Source organism: Glycine max, chromosome 3 (assembly GCF_000004515.6).
Source record: "Glycine max cultivar Williams 82 chromosome 3, Glycine_max_v4.0, whole genome shotgun sequence".
In the NCBI taxonomy this organism is placed as follows: Eukaryota; Viridiplantae; Streptophyta; class Magnoliopsida; order Fabales; family Fabaceae; genus Glycine; species Glycine max.
Genome location: NC_016090.4, coordinates 17,564,686 through 17,581,736, shown reverse-complemented (window position 1 = coordinate 17,581,736; position 17,051 = coordinate 17,564,686). Strand labels below are relative to the sequence as shown.

The 17,051-nt window shown below is 31.6% G+C and overlaps 2 protein-coding genes across 3 annotated transcripts; both read right to left on the bottom strand.

Annotated features, from left to right (window-relative positions):
• Nucleotides 1–7,522: 7,522 nt before the first annotated feature.
• Nucleotides 7,523–10,228, bottom strand: LOC100819805 (probable glutathione S-transferase). 2 transcript variants are annotated; one of them, XR_413507.4, is made up of 3 exons: nt 9,805–10,228; nt 7,960–8,382; nt 7,523–7,580 (listed from the first exon to the last, which is right to left on the bottom strand). XR_413507.4 is itself a non-coding variant. In NM_001317529.1 (2 exon segments), coding segments are annotated over 2 exon segments (681 nt in total).
• Nucleotides 10,229–14,705: 4,477 nt separating this feature from the next.
• Nucleotides 14,706–16,548, bottom strand: GSTU13 (glutathione S-transferase GST 13). The gene is made up of 2 exons (NM_001251792.3): nt 16,130–16,548; nt 14,706–15,470 (listed from the first exon to the last, which is right to left on the bottom strand). Exons 1-2 carry the CDS (start codon nt 16,451–16,453, stop codon nt 15,132–15,134), a joined length of 663 nt encoding a protein of 220 aa, NP_001238721.1. The 5' UTR covers nt 16,454–16,548; the 3' UTR covers nt 14,706–15,131.
• Between the last annotated feature and the right edge of the window lie 503 nt (nt 16,549–17,051).

Genomic DNA, 17,051 nt, shown 5'->3' with positions numbered 1-17,051 from the left:
TGAGCTTTTCTTTGAGCAAAGCAAAGGCTTGCTCTTGTCTTTCTCCCCATGTGAATGCCACATTCTTCTTCATCAACTCATTTAGTGGCGAAGCAAGTGTAGAGAAATTAGGAAAAAACCTTCTATAGAAACTTACTAACCCATGGAAACTCCTAATATCTCCTACACTTTTTGGGGTGGGCCACTCTTGGTTGGCCTTGATTTTTTCAAGGTTCACATGGACCCCATTTTTTCTAACCACAAAACCTAAGAAGACTACACTATCGGCACAAAAGGTGCATTTATCTATATTAGCAAAGAGAGTGTGTTTCCTAAGAACCAAAAGAACTTGCCTTAGATGTCCTAAGTGATCATCTAGGTCCCTACTATAGACTAAGATATCATTGAAATAAACAACTACAAACCTACCTATGAACTCCCTTAGGACATGATTCATTAGCCTCATGAAGGTGCTTGGTGCATTAGTGAGCCCAAAAGGCACCACTAGCCACTCATACAACCCAAACTTGGTCTTGAAAGTGGTTTTCCACTCATCACCTTCTTTTATCCTTATTTGGTGATAACTCCTTTTAAGATCAATTTTGGAAAATATATTTGCACCATGCAACTCATTAAGCATATCATCAAGCCTAGGAATTGGGTGCCTATACTTCACAATTATGTTGTTGATGGCCCTATAATTTGTACACATTCTCCACTTACCATCCTTCTTTGTCACCAACAACACAGACACAATACAAGGACTTAGGCTCTCTTGGACCCAGCCCTTCTCCAACAATTCCTTAACTTGGGATTCAATCTCCTTGGTCTCTTGAGGATTAGTCCTATAAGTTGTCCTATTAGGAATGCTTGTTCTTGGGACTAAGTCTATTTGGTGTTCTATTCCCCTAAGAGGAGGTAACCCAGGGGGTATCTCTTTGGGAAATACATCACCAAATTCTAGTAAGAGTTCTTGTACATTTAGGGGAACGGTCTCAAGTGGGGGAGTTATGGCAGTGCTAAGGGAAGTCTCCCTTGAAAGGAGAAGGTAGAAAGATTTCTTGAGAAGAAGAGCTCTCTTAATATCTCTTTTTGTTGCAAAATGACTCTCCTTTTTTACAACTTTCTTAGAGGAACACCTTCCCTCTTTTTCCTTCTCCTTGAATTTTGGAGCTAAGGCCTTACTATCCTTTTTTTCTTTTGTTTTTAACTTTTCCTCATCCCTCTTGTCCTTCATTGTAAGTTGATCCTTAGCTACTTATGAAGGTGTTTGAGGATGCAACACAAATTTAGTGCCAAGATGGGTGAGGATAATCTCATTAGTTAAAACATTGTAAATGATCTTCCTATCAAATTGTCATGGCCTTCCTAAAAGAATATGCCCTGCCTCCATGGGAACTATATTACAATTAACTTCATCCTTATATGTCCCAATGGAGAAAGGTACCTTCACTTGTTGGTTAACTATCATTTCCCCTTACTCATTGAGCCATTGAAGTTTATAAAGTTTTGGTTGGGGAATGATAGTGAGGTTCAACTTGGAAACTAATCTTGTGCTACAACAATTGCAACAAGATCCACTATCCACAATGAGAGAACAAGTTTTATCTATAATTTTGCATATTGAATGAAAGATATTCTCTCTTTGGGATTGAGATAGATCACAAGATTGACCTCCAAGGAGCCTTCTAACCATTAAGAGGTCACCTCACTAGACTTCCTCACTAGACTCTTCACCCCTTACTTCATCATCACTTCCACTAGAGGAATGGGAAGAAGTAGTCTCCTCTTGACTACTGTAAATATCTTGACCTCTCATAATCATGGTTTTCTTTGTGGGGCATTGAGAGGCAATATGACCTCTCCCAAGACATTTGAAGCATTTAATGTTGTTAGTCCTTGCTTGGGAACTAGTCTTAGGGGTGGATTTCTCTATGGTCTTACCCTTATCTTCCTTGGATTTTGAAGGTACAGCCCCCAAAATTCCTTGGGCTTGGTCCTTCCTTGGATAAGAGTGAAAGCCATAAGATTTGGAAGAAGGATTTCTTTTAAGTTGTTGTTCCACTCTTATACAAAGTTGGACTAGCTCATCTAGGTCCCTATATAGAAGGAGTTCAACCTTGCCCCTCACTTCCATATTTAGCCCACTAAGGAACCTAGTTATGCTCGTTCTTTCCTCCTCCCTAAGTCTAGCTTTTAAAAGGAGTAGTTCCATTTGTTGTCTATATTCTTCAACACTCATACTTCCTTGTCTAAGCCTTTGGAACTTGTCCATAAGCTCCCTTTCATAGTAGGAAGGAATGTGTCTCTTCCTAATAATACTCTTAAGATTATTCCAATACTCTACTAGAGGATCCCCATGAATCCTCCGTTCCCTAACAAGGGAAGTCCACCAAGGGCATACATGTAACATCCCATTTTTCATAGACTAATTTAAAAAGGATTTTTATTTGTAAATAGAGTTTTAGAAAAATGATGAGATTTTTATAATTAAATAAATAAGGAGAAATAAATTTATTAATTAAAATAATAGTTTGAGAGAAAATAAAAATGGTATTTTATTAATTCATTTGATAGGAAAGAAAATAGAGTTTCTTTTTATAAAATAATAAAAATAAATAAATAGAGAAACTAATAGGTTGTGAGTACTCTACCTATAAATAGAGACATGTTAGCTCAGTGACGATAACTTCTAAGCCTCATCTTCTTCTCAATTTCGTTTTCCCTTCTCTTCCTCCCAAAACTCTCTCTTTTCCCGCATACTACCAAACTTGTCCAAGAAAAATGATGATCTAGGACTCATTCACCGCTGGATCGTCGTGAAATTTGAGCACCAGGTTCAGAACTCATCTTTGAACATTCTCACCATTGTGAATTACACAAACATGTCAGAGCTAAGAGAAATACCCCTTGCACCGTATCTTTTTCTTTTCCCGCAGAAATCCAAAACTATCTCAGTAAAACTACAATCTCGGATTCGTTAACCGTTTGATTGTCATGAAATTTTGATATGTAATTTTTGATTTATTTCCTCACATCTTCACCGTTGGGATTTGAAAAATAACGTCTCTAGAGGGAGAAATACTCACTGCACGTAGACAATAGAATGAAGGCTTCAATCCCTTCTCCTTCTCTCTAACGTTTAGGAACCCTATCAGAGCAATCAAAGGAAAAACGGAATCACGGGAAATTTCTAGAGATGTCACTATCATTATCGGAATACACACGTGAGCCCGCTTAGAGATAGGGGATGAGTTTATTGTAATTGGGGTTAGAATGAACATGTGTAGGGATCCTTAGAGAATTAAATTAGGGTTTATTTTGGGATGTTTATTGAATTATAATTTTTTCGTTTATGATTATAAATACAATATTGATTTCCTGATGCGAATTGGTTGATAAAATTGAATGTTATTGGTGTTTTCATTTTTTTTATACGTATGATTTAGATTAATTATTTTGATATAATTATGTGAAATTATTTGAGGGCTATACTCTCCATGTTATGATAAACCTTTCGTATAAATTGTTATATTGAGATTATGAAATGGTGATTCAAATTATGAGTATGTGATAAATTGAACCTATGATGAATGGTGAAATACATGTGTATTGAGATGTGTGTATTAAGTTGTGAGCTATGAATTGTGCAATCATACAATTGTAAGACCCTTTAAGGGCAATGAGTTTTTGTGCGACGAGTATTGTGATGAGATCCATTATGCGGACCTGACGAGTTTAATCACAAGCGCGATGAGATAAAATTATTTTGAAAACAATTGAAGAGTCATGTGTATTGCATAGTTCATAGGTAAAGTGTATATAATTCATGAGGTGTGATAACATGTTAAATTGGGATTATACCATTGTGATTGAGACCGAGTGTATGTGATAAATTGAGTATGTATTAACTTGTATAATATATATATATATATATATATATATATATATATATATATATATGCATTGAGATGTTGTGTGCATTGAGTTATGAGCTATGAATTGTACAATCACATGATTATAAGACCCTTTTAGAGCGACGAGTTAATGCGCGCAAGTATTGCGATGGGAACCAATGTGGGAACCCGACGAGTTTAATCACAAGCATGACAAGATAAAACTATTTTGAGAACAATTGAGGAGTCGTGTGATTTGTATAGTTCATAGATAGATTCTATGTGCTAAAATGTTTTCTGGGTTGGACCTGAATCAGGAGGGAGAGACCTTGACGGACTCTTCGGAGTGTAGGCCTTGGGGGTAAATACACCCGGTTTGAGTGCTCCTTTAAGCCTATGTTGATCTCATATGGTTGGAGCATTCACGCAAAACAGTGGACCCTGACTAGTTTCCCTGTGATTTTACCTAGTAAGAGTGACCTAACTTGCTAGTGTGTGATTTGTCTTGCCATGTACTCCTAGGCGCCCGATGAGGTTTTTCACTGACATGGCACCACATTGCATATAAGATTGAGTCTTAGTGTATATGTTGCATAATGCTTGTGTATTGATCGATATTGATTGACTTGGTGATATTGTGTTTTGATCCTTGAATACGTGAATGTTGTGAAAATGAATGAGACGTGTTGTGTTGTGATGTGATGTTGGGCAACAAAGTGGTGAAATGGCATGAGCTATGTTTAAGTAAGTTTTATTTTGTTTATATGATATTTATACCTACATGTTGTCTTGTTTCTCTCCATTAGTTAGGAATGTGATAACTCACTCCTTGTGTGCTATTTGTGTTTGGATCCTGTGATGATGTTGAACCTTGTGTTCGTGGGAGCAGATAATTAGGTGGATGACTATGAAGAACCTCATCCTAGAGGACACGGGAACACAATGCACTGATAGAACGTGACATTAGGGTATAAGTTTCTATATTAATTGCATGAAGTCTTGGACGGCCTTATTTTGACCCGAGATGATTTATTATTTATTTGGACAAATTTTATTATGATGTTAGAAAAGTGAATGTGAGCCTTTTACCCTTTTGAAAGGCTTGAATTTAAATGTGTTTTAAAAAAAATTAATTAAATTTGATTTCTTATTTCTTTTATTATTAGTACATATATGTAAGGGGTAGAGGGTGTCACAATACCCTTGAAAGCTAAGGGTAGCCAATGGAACTTTTCTCTCTTCACTAATATGATGGCAAACAAAGATTTGTTCAACCTTCATTTCCTAATCTAGGTAGGCCTCAACATTATCTTTTCCATGGAAATATGGGAGACTAATGTTAACCTCTTGAGGCCTTCTATCCTTTTCTCTTCTTTGGGAGTGATGTTTAGTATGTGACCTATGGCACCCTCTATAATAGTCGCTAAGTTCTTTACTTAAACTCTTGCAAGAGTCATGACTAATATATGAGACATGTTTTTCTCTTTTCATTTCTTTCATTATTTTTCTTCTTTCGTCCTCTCTTATTTTCTCTCTTTCATCTTGACTTATTTCTTCCACTCTTTTTTTTTTCCTTTTTCTTTTCTCTCTTGTTTTTCTTTCCACAACTTAAGGGATCTCAACTCATCTAATATCTTATACAAGGGGTCCTTAGGAGTAGAACCCTCACCATTAACACTAGATGAAGAACGAAGACTCATGTTGGTTCTTAAGTTGTGGTTCTTTCTTGTTGGAGGTTTTAAAACAAAAGGTAAAATAAAATTTGGTTGAAACTAACCAAAATAAACACTAAAAGAGGTGTGAAAGATAAGGTAAAAATTAATTGATAAAAGGCGAGCTATCTAGGCAGTTTGACAATGGAAGGTAAAGTAAATTTAAAGCAAGCTAGACGGTTTCCTATGTGAAGGATTGGATGACCCTTTGGAGGTCCCAACTAGCTTTTCACTTAGTCTACATGGTTTACACTAAGCTATTACACATAAATAGAGGTTTGGGTGGTTTCTTGGAGACTCCCGATACACCTCTAAAGAATGTCCAAATACAAGGAATTGCAATAGAAAAAAAAATCAGCACTCAATTGTTCTATTACAACAAATTTAACAAAGCAATTAAGGTCTTCAAATTTGTCTTCAATGCTTATTTGTTTTCTCAAGTGTTTCACTCAAAATTTGGTGAGGCTTTGGTTGCTTCAAATCCAATGGTGCTCCTAGGATGGTTAACCTCTAAGACTCAAAAATATTCCTTCAAGCAACACACCAATTTCCTCTTCCAATCCTTATTGTAGGCAACACTTAAAAAAAAAAGACAAGAAAATGAAAGCTAAACCAATAGAGTTTTAACAAGACAAATTTTCAAGGAATATTCAACAATTAAAGCAATAAAAAGCACACAAAAGCAAGCTAGGACTCAAAGAGAAACCTAGAATGGCTCTAGAATAGAGTAAAAAAAACTATAAAAAAAAACTCAAGAAACCTCTAGTTTTGGCATTTGTTTTCACACTACTTTTCAATTGAAATTTCAAAACCAAGATTGGTCTAAAATAGGAACTAATAATAGAACAAATTTTGAGCCAAAACAATAAGCACACTTCCCTTTCACTTTTTTTTTCTGGACACTGATTTTTTTTGCCAACATGTTTGATTTTTCTTATTTTTTTCCTTTTATCCAAATCACTTGGTTCTTTTTTTTTTTTTTTTCAGATGTCTAGAAAATTCATTAAAAAGTTCAGCTCACAATTTGCAGTGACCAATTCCCAGTAATTTTTACAAGTTCATATGTTCAAGCTGCCAACACCAACAATTTTTGCATGGTATATTGATTTCCTTAGGCTTTCTTTCAATTTTTCTATGTATGTTAAACTCACTAGGCTTGTTTACCACAGTTTTTTAGGAGTTCAATATACACTTAGGATCAAAATTTCAGCCAACAATTCAATCACCAAAACTCAAATTCACAATAGACACAATCATAAGAAAACCTAAAAGTTCAAGAAAAGGTTCACAATCAAAAAATCTCTAAGAATTTTGCATGAATATGTTAAAGACTAATTAACATGCAAGATTTGACTCAAATCAAATAATAGGCTAAAAAAAGTTGCATACACTCATGAATAAATGAGTTAGACAAAGAAACAAAAAAAAAAAAAATTTAGCACAACATAAAGAATCTTATGTGACAAGTTTTATGACTAGACATGACTTCTATGACAAAACTACAATAGGTGAACATGTCACTCTAGATTTTTGAGGTTTTCTTCTACTTTAATGTTTTTGTAAGAATTTTATGGTTTAAGTTTCAGCCAAAAAAAATAGCAAGACAAAACTCAAAGGAACCTAAACTCAACACAAATACATGATTCAAGAGTATATCTATAAAATTTGAACCATAGAAATGCAAGAACAAGTGTATATCTAAGATTTAATCGGTTTATGTTTTTGAATCTACTCTAAACAACACCAAACCACAAGACAATGGAGGAGATACATGGAGAAGAAGATGAAGAACAAGCAATTAAAGTGAATTGACCGAACAAAAAGATAGAGGAAGCAAAAGAACATCACCTAGATGAAGATGCTCTTGATACCACATGATGTAGCTCCATGTGGAGCTTGTAGGTCTTGGATCTTCTTCATCAATGGAGTCATGTACTTTTTGAAAATCAATGGCAGCGGAATGGAGAAGGAAGAAAGATGATTGGAGACGTCACTTCAAGAAAGAAAGATGATTGAAGATAATTTTTCTTTTAACAATCACTCCATCCATCCATATTCATATTAATGAGATCCTAGTTTGAAATGACGTTTATTTTTTTATAATATTTTTTATATTAATTATTTTTATATTAGAAATATTTTTCATTAAAAAAAGAAAGAGAATGTATTGACAAACCATTAGAAGAAACATGAGTATTAATGACAAGGATAATTTTTAAAAAATTATAAATTTAAGACAAATTTATTACTATCAACTAAATTAATCATTTTTCTTAATTTTAATGAATTAAGAAATTTTATCTTGTATATAGGCATAAGAAAATGAATTAGATAATTCCATCATGTAGATCCTCCCTCAAGAAGCCACTTACTCATTACAAGATTTATTACACAACAATTTCCCCAAATCATGAGTCTCTATCACACCCACAATTGGTCTATTTGGAAGCACTGTTGGATGATGCATATCGAGCTTTGAAGAACCCCACAAGCCTATCTCTTTGGGGAAGATTCTTTTTCACAATAGGGTGGTTGGTGTAGTCTTCACCCCATTTGTAGAGTTTTGGAAACTTCTCATTGGTCAGCAATTTCAACCCAACAGCCTCTTCAATTGCAGGGAGCCAGAAAGCTATGAAACCAGCGGCTATGTCCACTATGTCTATAGTCTCTCCTCCAAAGAACTTGTGTTTGAGCTCATTCTCAAGAATTTGAAGAGACTCGAGTGATTCCTCAGTGCCCTTGTCACGTTCCTCCTTGTCTACAGTAAATGCTGCCTTTGATATTGCAGGCAGGCACTAGATTGAGAGGAAAATGAAGATTCGTGTTAATTATTGATGATAAACAATGATTATTGTTCGATGCAATAAAGTGAGAAATTTTGTGAAATGTTCTGAAAATGTCCATAACAATTAAGCACAAATGTAAATTTTAAACTTTAAAGTACTTAATAGATAAATGGGAGATAAACTTCAGTATTTAATTTACGAATTAGCCACTTATTACACGACACTTCTTTCTTCTTTTTATTTTTACTTTAGTACGTCAAGGAACTATTCCACTTCAAGGCAGTGAGAACAGATCCTGAAATTTTTAGTTGTGGGATCAATACTCAACTATACAATTTAATGGGGGCAATATTCATGTTATAAATTATTTTTTAGGTGTGTTTTAAATTATGTAGACAGTTTATAATTATACGTATTCATAATACTAAAAAAATCTAGTGGGTGCAGCTCCCAAAAACCCTAGAGTGGATCCCTCCTTGCTGTCTCATGTCTATAATTTTTTAAGTCTTAGAAAAATTTAATATTTAAAAAATTATTAATCAAAATTTAATAACCAAACAATTTAAATATCTCATTCAACAGTAATTCATTTAACCAATATTTTGTAATATAATTTATCTCAAGTTAATTTTAAAAAACTTATTTCGATTTTCTTTCAAGAATGAAAACAATTACTAGTATTACTAATATAATATTATATGTAAACATTGCATGCATGTAAAAAGAATTAATTTTTTAATATAATTTAATATTGATTTGTTTTGTTAGTACTTTTGTTAATATATTTGTTTCACGAATAAATTTAAGATTACCGATATCAAATTAATATTTATTAAAACTTTCAAGATAATATAATATTTCTTTTAATTAATTTTCTTTTAAAATTCTCAAATATTATGAACTAATAGATTGGAAGGGATCTATATAAAAACTAAGAGCTTAGAGGGGGCCTAAGGTAATAGCCTCATTGGCTTTGTCATAGCCACGACTCACACCCCTAATTCAAGGAATGTCCTGTTTTCATTAAAAGATCGATGAATTAAATTTATCAAAGAAGTTTACAACAATTAACACAGGGCTCAATCAACAACTGATATACACAACTTTTGTTGAGATGTTTCTTTTTAAGGTTAAGTAGTCATAGCTTAAATAAGCTTCTGCTTCTTGATTATTAGGAGCCACCTATAGTTTGATATAATATTGATAAATTAAGCAGTTTACCATAAATCTGTTCTGGAGAAGCTTTAACACACAAAATCAAAATGAAATATTTAAGCTAATTAATGTATAGTACAAGAGTAACCTTTTCTTCGAATGAGACAAATATAAATAATATTTTAAGCTAATTACTATATAATATAAAAAAAATTACCTTATATATAATTAATTTTACATTCCTGTACAAATTAAAAGAAAACAGTTATGACTTACTTTGTCATCAATGTACCTTGACCAGAATCGAGCCAAGGCTCTATCATAAGGTTGTTGAGGCAAGATGGGGTGGTGGTTCTCCCATGTCTCATCAATGTATTCAAGGATCACAAGGGACTCAGCCAAGGGTCTTCCATTGTGGACAAGCACAGGCACCTTCTTGTGAACAGGGTTGTATTTGAGAAGAAGAGCACTCTTGTTCCTAAGATCTTCTTCAAAGTAAGTGTATTGAACTCCCTTCAGTTCTAGGGCAATCTGCACCCTTCTGGCAAAAGGGCTTCCACCTACACCAAACAACTCAACTTCTCCATAGTCTTTGGCCATTGCAAGCTTCTCTACAACTATGAATGTGGCCTATGCATGGTTTTAAATGGTTTTAACTCATGATGGGAAGTGTTACACGAAGTGGGGTGTCACGCCCCCCTTGAAAAGTTGAAAATTGGATATTAAGCCTAATTTACCTGAGGTAGGTAGAATTGGTGATGCAGAGGCCACCACGTACGTCTTCACATATATGCTAAGTGTCTTCAATGTTATATTTATTACAAGAAGAGAAACTAATATGGTTAAATATTTAAATAAATGTAGTAAATTATTTTATATTTACCATTTATGGTTATAAAATATCTATTAATTGTATTCATGATTAATTTTTGTTGAATAATCACATTAGCCACTTTTACTAGGATTTTTCTTTTCAATCATATTTTTTTTATTCATAAGACTTTTCTAATATCTTACTTGAAGAAGAATCAACTCATTACTAGTTTACCACTTAAACTCACAAATTATTGATGTTTTTAAAAGAGATCTTAAATTTCAACGCTCCTAAATATTAAATACCCCATCAACAACCTTAATTTCTGTTATATCTCTTTTCATATTACATCTCATCGTCTATCATATCAATATTTCTTTTTCTTCCATCTGTCAAGGTGTCAATTGGTTTTTGGTGTTTAATTTTTTTTCTATTTAAAATACAAGAAACACACTAAAAGAGGGTTGAATAATGTCTTAGTGAAAATTTTAACATCTTTTCAAAGATGGAGCTTTTTTGTAAACAACTTAGGCAAAAACACTTGTAAAACAGACTAATAAAAAGATTGTCCAATGCAATTTTAGTCAAGTTTTGTGAAACATGTTAGCAAAGATTGTCCATGTGTCCTAAAACAGTTCTCTCAAGACATATTTTAACCAAGAATTCTAGCATCTAAGGTGCATTAAAATGAACACGAGAAAACAAGTTAAACACACGAGCTATATTCAATTAGCCTTCAAAATTTTAGAAATATTCAGTAATCAAACTGATTAGAATGCAAATATTTTATTATGTTACTTCTGACTTACACAAAAAATTTAAATTATAAAGAAAAAATATATTAGACTTAAACTAAGCAGAATAATAAAATATACAAAAAATTTAAATTATAAAGAAAAAATATATTAGACTTAAACTAAGCAGAATAATAAAATATACAAAAATTGAGATATATTGTGAGGTTTATTAAGAAAATTTGATTAGGTTCTTAATTAGAGAAAAAAAATGATTAAATTACTTAAAAAAAGAAGAAAAACGATGGTTAGGAAGTGTGAAAAATTATTAAATACTCCTAATTGATGAAGTCCTAAATTGAACTATTGTAGATGTCCTAATCGAAGTACCAATTAATTGTCATTAATGGAGAGGTAGTTTGAACTTTTGGGTGCTTGAAGTAGTCATCTATTTCTACATTAATTACATATGACTACTAAATTTTTGTGATATAAACAAATTCGTAAATACTCTTTATTTTTATTTTTGTATTACATTAAATTAAATATGTGTCAATTAATTATATTATCATTTCAAAATTATCTTTTTTTATATTTTTATCTTTTTAATTGTTTCTCATTAATGTTAGAAGAAATAATAATTAAGTAAAGATACGTATGAAAAAAATAATTAATATATCTAAAAATTAGAAATGAATCTTGTAAAAAAGGATAAATAAATTTCTAAAAAAGATCTTATAGTTAAAAAAAATAAGAAATATATTTTTCTTTACAATACCAGTTTAGAAGTTAGGAGCTAAGAACTTGTATAATGAAGGTCATTTATTTCAACATTAAATGCTTTGCAAATGCATATACTGTTATTTATATGTTGAAAATGAACACATTCATATACATTTTGTTGTTTCAGAAGTTATCTCATACTCTCTTCTCTTTTTTTGTGTTAATTATAAAAATCTTTTAACTAATTTATGTTAGTTAAAAAAATATTTAGTTAGTTAATTATATTATATTTATCAATTAATTGTACTATTATTTTAAATTTATCTTATTTTTATCTTTTTATTCACTCAATTTTTTTATTAATATTTAAAAAAATAATTAAGTAATAGTATGTAAGAAAAAATTATTAATTTATTTAAAAATTAAAAAATAATCTTATTAAAAGAGACAAATAAATTTTTAAAAATAATCTTTATGATTAAGAAGGGAAGGAGGAATTTAAAATCACTTTACTTTACGGACAAATGATTTGGTTTGACATTCTTTCCGATGGGCACCAAATTTTTTATCCAATTATAATTTTCTTTATGGGTCAAAAGATCCAGGAAGATAGTCATATGTTAGGGAGTTGTTATAGGTAGTATTTCATTTTCTATTGGCCCCCTTCTAAGGGACCGGTCCTTTTTCTATTTCAAAAATAACCTTCTCAAGAAGTCATGATTCTGTGTAATTATTTTGGCATCTCCTTTAATACAATAAAATTGTGATTAAGTTATCTTTTTTTTTTGTTTAAAAAATTATAATGAAATCATAATTTTTTATAGTTCTAGAAAAATAACATAACGAAATCGTGATTTCATTGTGTGTTTTATCAAACACACAACGGAATCATAATTTCGTTGTGTATTCTGGTGAAACATAAAATGGAATCACGATTCTGTTATGATTTTCTAAACCAAAAAAATATGTGATTCTATTATATCAATATATACAATGGAATCTTCTTTCTATTATCTATTATTTTCCAAAAAAATAATATAAATAGAATGAAGATTCCGTTATAGATATGTATATAATGAAATCACGATTTCATTGAACATAAATTTGTGAGAGAGAAAAGGTATCTTAGAAGTGTTAGCGAAGGATAGGGAGAAGGATTAGGCGCGGGTTGTGAAGTGAAGGAGGAGGGTTGGGAAAGAGAGAAAAGGGAGTGGGGTGCCAGGAAAGGAGGGAAGAGGGAGGGGTGGAGAATTTGAAATGGGGGCAAAATGGGATTTTCATGCAGGGGCCAAAAGTAAATTTGATAGGGACCAATAGTAGCTCTCATTATGTTAGTGTTTCAGACTAGGCCTAAAGCCCAATCATTCAGAATAACAAATATGATAAATCTTTTCTAAAGGGAGCATTGGATTCACAACAATGTTCTAACACAAATAAAGGTATGCACATTTTCTGTAATATTGCTTATTGTGGATATTTAGAGCCTTCTCTTTTTAAAAAGTCATTTAGTTTTTATAAAATTTAGGGGGTGCTTGATTTGTGAAGACGTTTTCTATTTCCATTTCTGGAAAACAATTTTCATTTCCAAATTCATATTTTTTAAAAACATGTTTAGTTTAATATTTTGTTTTCTATTTATTTTTTAAAAAAATAAAAATACTAAAAATATGTTTGGTTTAATTTATGAATGTTTTTGAATGTTGTCTTTGAAGACGCTCTCACCGTGCAAGCTGCGTCATCCCGAGGCAAGGCCCATATGCCATGTTCAGGTCGAATTGCCCTCATCTCCCATAGCAGAAAACTAGACCAAAAATTAAAATTCTTCTAACCCACACTTTACTATTAATTAAAATTTATTAAAAACTATTAAATTAAGAGAGATTCGTTAAAAAATAAATGAGGCCCAAAAAATTCATGATTTCAATCAATTTTAGTTAATAATATTCAATGTGTTCAAAAGAGTGTGTTAAATAGTATATTGTTATCATTAATGCCAACCCAATATATTTTTAGGCCTTAAAAAGTGAGTTAAATTTGATGAGACTTGATATATTAAGAGACAATCTATTTAAGTAAAGTAAATGACTAATTGATTTTAAATTCTTTAGTTGAAGTAATCACTAATTGATTTTAAATTTGGTAAGAATTGATATATTAAGAAACAATCTATTAAATAAAATTATAACAAATTGATTTTTAGATGAGAGAGGGTAACAAAAAAAAATAAGTAGGGGCCTTACAAAAATTAAAAATATCAATAGTAAACAATTTTTTTGGAAGGGAGCCTAAAGCAAGGACTGGTTAACATTTCTCTTTAAGCCAAACATTCATGTTGTCGAGGGCTTCTCAAATTCTAATCCTAACAATCTCCTTAAATGACATTATTTGAACTTTGTAAATTGCCATTGCACTACCCAGATAACTTTGGAATCGGGCCCAGATCATATGATGTAACCACATTCAGCCCATAGTCCCATACTCGTAACTAGAGGAGTCCAATGAACAAACTTTATCATTAGAAAAAGGTTAAATTAGGATTTTAATCCCTTAAATTAAAGGGTCTGTTTTTTTAGTTTTACAAATAAAAATTTGTATTTTTTAGTCTTTTAAGTTTGAAAAATATTATTTTTAGTCCTTTACCCAAATTTAAGGAACTAAAAATATATAAATTCTAATTTAAGAGACTGAACATAACACTTTTTGAATTTAAATAACTAAAAGATATAAAATTTTATTTGAAAAACTTAAAAATATATACTTCTTAGGGACTAAAATATAATTAACCCATACAATAATACACAGTGTTTACTTCAAAGTATGAACTTATTATCTATAAAGAGGATGTATTGAAAACTTAGTGGACAATGTATTCACCTAGTGTTTTCTCATACTTGAAGAAGCTTTTTGGGAACAGTCATAAATTGATCATGCTTTTATTTTCAGGACAATCTATCATAAACAGGATAACTGAAATGGAGCAGATTCAATATCTAATGATGTTTGACTTGTGGTTTATGCCCGCCAGACACCAGAGATGGGGGGAAGATAGGAACATTAATAATGAAGAAAAGTTTAAGCACAACACTCATTCCTCTAGCACCAAAAATTCTATAATGCACACCCATTTGGGAAACTTCTTAGCTTGGTTCAATTTAGTTGAGAAATCAGGCAACAAAACTGAACACTTTTTTTAGTTAAAATTAAAATAGCCAATACCCAACCAAATCACAGTCAATTAAATTTAAAACAGAACAATCCTTTGCTCACAACAAGATAATTGTTTCCCAACAAAATCATACTAACTTATTATGAATCCTACCTCTAAAATGGTTCTACTTTTTAGCAGAAGCTTTGAAGAAAGCAAACAATTCATCTCTAGGAGGCAGACCCTCCTTGATCACAGGGTGGTTGATAAAGTCTTGACTCCAATTATATAACTTGGGAAATTTCTCAATGGTGAGCAACTCCAACCCTGCAATCTCTTGCAATATGGCAACCCAATACCCAATGAAATTGGCAGCAATATCTACCAATCCTATGCTCTCTCCTCCAAAGAATTTCTTGTCTTTCAGTGTTTCCTGTAGGATTTTCAATGCTTCCAAGGCTTCCTCCACTGCTTTCTCACGCCCATTCTCGTCACTCCAGCAAGCATTCCATATAGCTGGCAAGATCTAAAACCAAAAAAGACACAACTTAATTAAAAACTCTACCCTGTAGTAGTGCTTGCTTTAGCCATACTTTTCTTTTTCACTTCTCTTTAAAACACAATGTCCTCATGAACTTTGTTTTCCAGATATTTGTTGCTAAAAAGAGACACTTTTAGTTCTTCAAAAGTACTAAACTTACATGCATTTTAGTGTTTTTAATGTTATCATCTAATCAAATTTAAAGTTTTAACTTTTTTTTTTCTATAAGAATTGGATACCAAGAAGTTTACAATACTCACACACCCTACTCAATCATCTAAACTAGACTCTTAGTATTTAAAATTTTATCTAATAACCTATATTAATTTTTATTGTTTAAATTATCGGTTAATATCTAATTTTGATTTAAAATACAATAAAAAAACACTTCCAAAATCTGTACTTGAATTTTCTCTTTTTGAAAGTTGCATATTTCTTATCCAACACAAAGACTGCTTAAATTAATTCAACTAACAATCAATTTTAAACTAACACCCAATTCTTGGATGAGAAACTAAATATACAAATATTTACCTAAAATCTACTAACCCAAACATTCTGTCAAAAAAAAAAAACCACTAATCCAAATATGCAATAATCAAAGTAGTGGAAGAAAAGAACAAAAAACAAGATTAATTGCTAACCTTGTCATCTAAGGTCTTAGACCAAAAACGAGCCAAGGCTCTTTCATATGGGTCTTGAGGCAATAGTGGGTTATTTTTCCACGTCTCATCTATGTATTCAACAATGATGAGTGACTCGGGCAATGGGTTCCCATTGTGGACCAAAACCGGAACCTTCTTGTGAACGGGGTTGTACTTGAGAAGATCAGCACTCTTGTTAGCAAGATCTTCCTCGGAGTATTTGTAGGGAACACCCTTGAGCTTGAGAGCAAGGTCTACTCTGTTGCTAAATGGGCTGGCCCACTTGCCCAATAGCCTCACTTCTTCTTCATGATATGAAGCCATTGGAAGTGGTGTTGGTAAGTGCTCAAAATTGAATTGTGTTGCAAAATAAGATGAATTTGTTAGGGTGTGGTTTGTGAGTTTGGCCTTTATAGAAAGAGCTTACAAGGATTAATAGAGAAGAGAAGTTGGAATTTGGAGTTTGTTTTGCTCTTAGTTGTGGGGATGGTCTTGGTCAACTTCGGGGTACTGGTGTTTGGTGGAGGTGGTAAGTGGCTTCCTCGAATCTCATAAAGTTCAATAATATATTATTAAGCTTTTGGTATTTTTGCAGCAAAAGAATAAAAAAAATATTATTTTAAAAACGAAAAATAAAATAATAAAATTTTATAATAAATAAAATGAAAAAAATATAAGAACAAAAATATACAAAATACTAAATTATAAGAATTAAAAATATATTTAAACCTATAAAAAATGTATTGAAGAATATAATATTAGTATTATAAATATATATCTAAAAAAAGTATTATAAACATATTTCTACCTTTATTTTAATAGCTCTTTTTATTTATTAATTTAATATTACTATTTTAAAATAATAAAAGAAATTGGTATTATTTATTAAATCTTCATTTCTTGAAATAGTTGATGATATGGA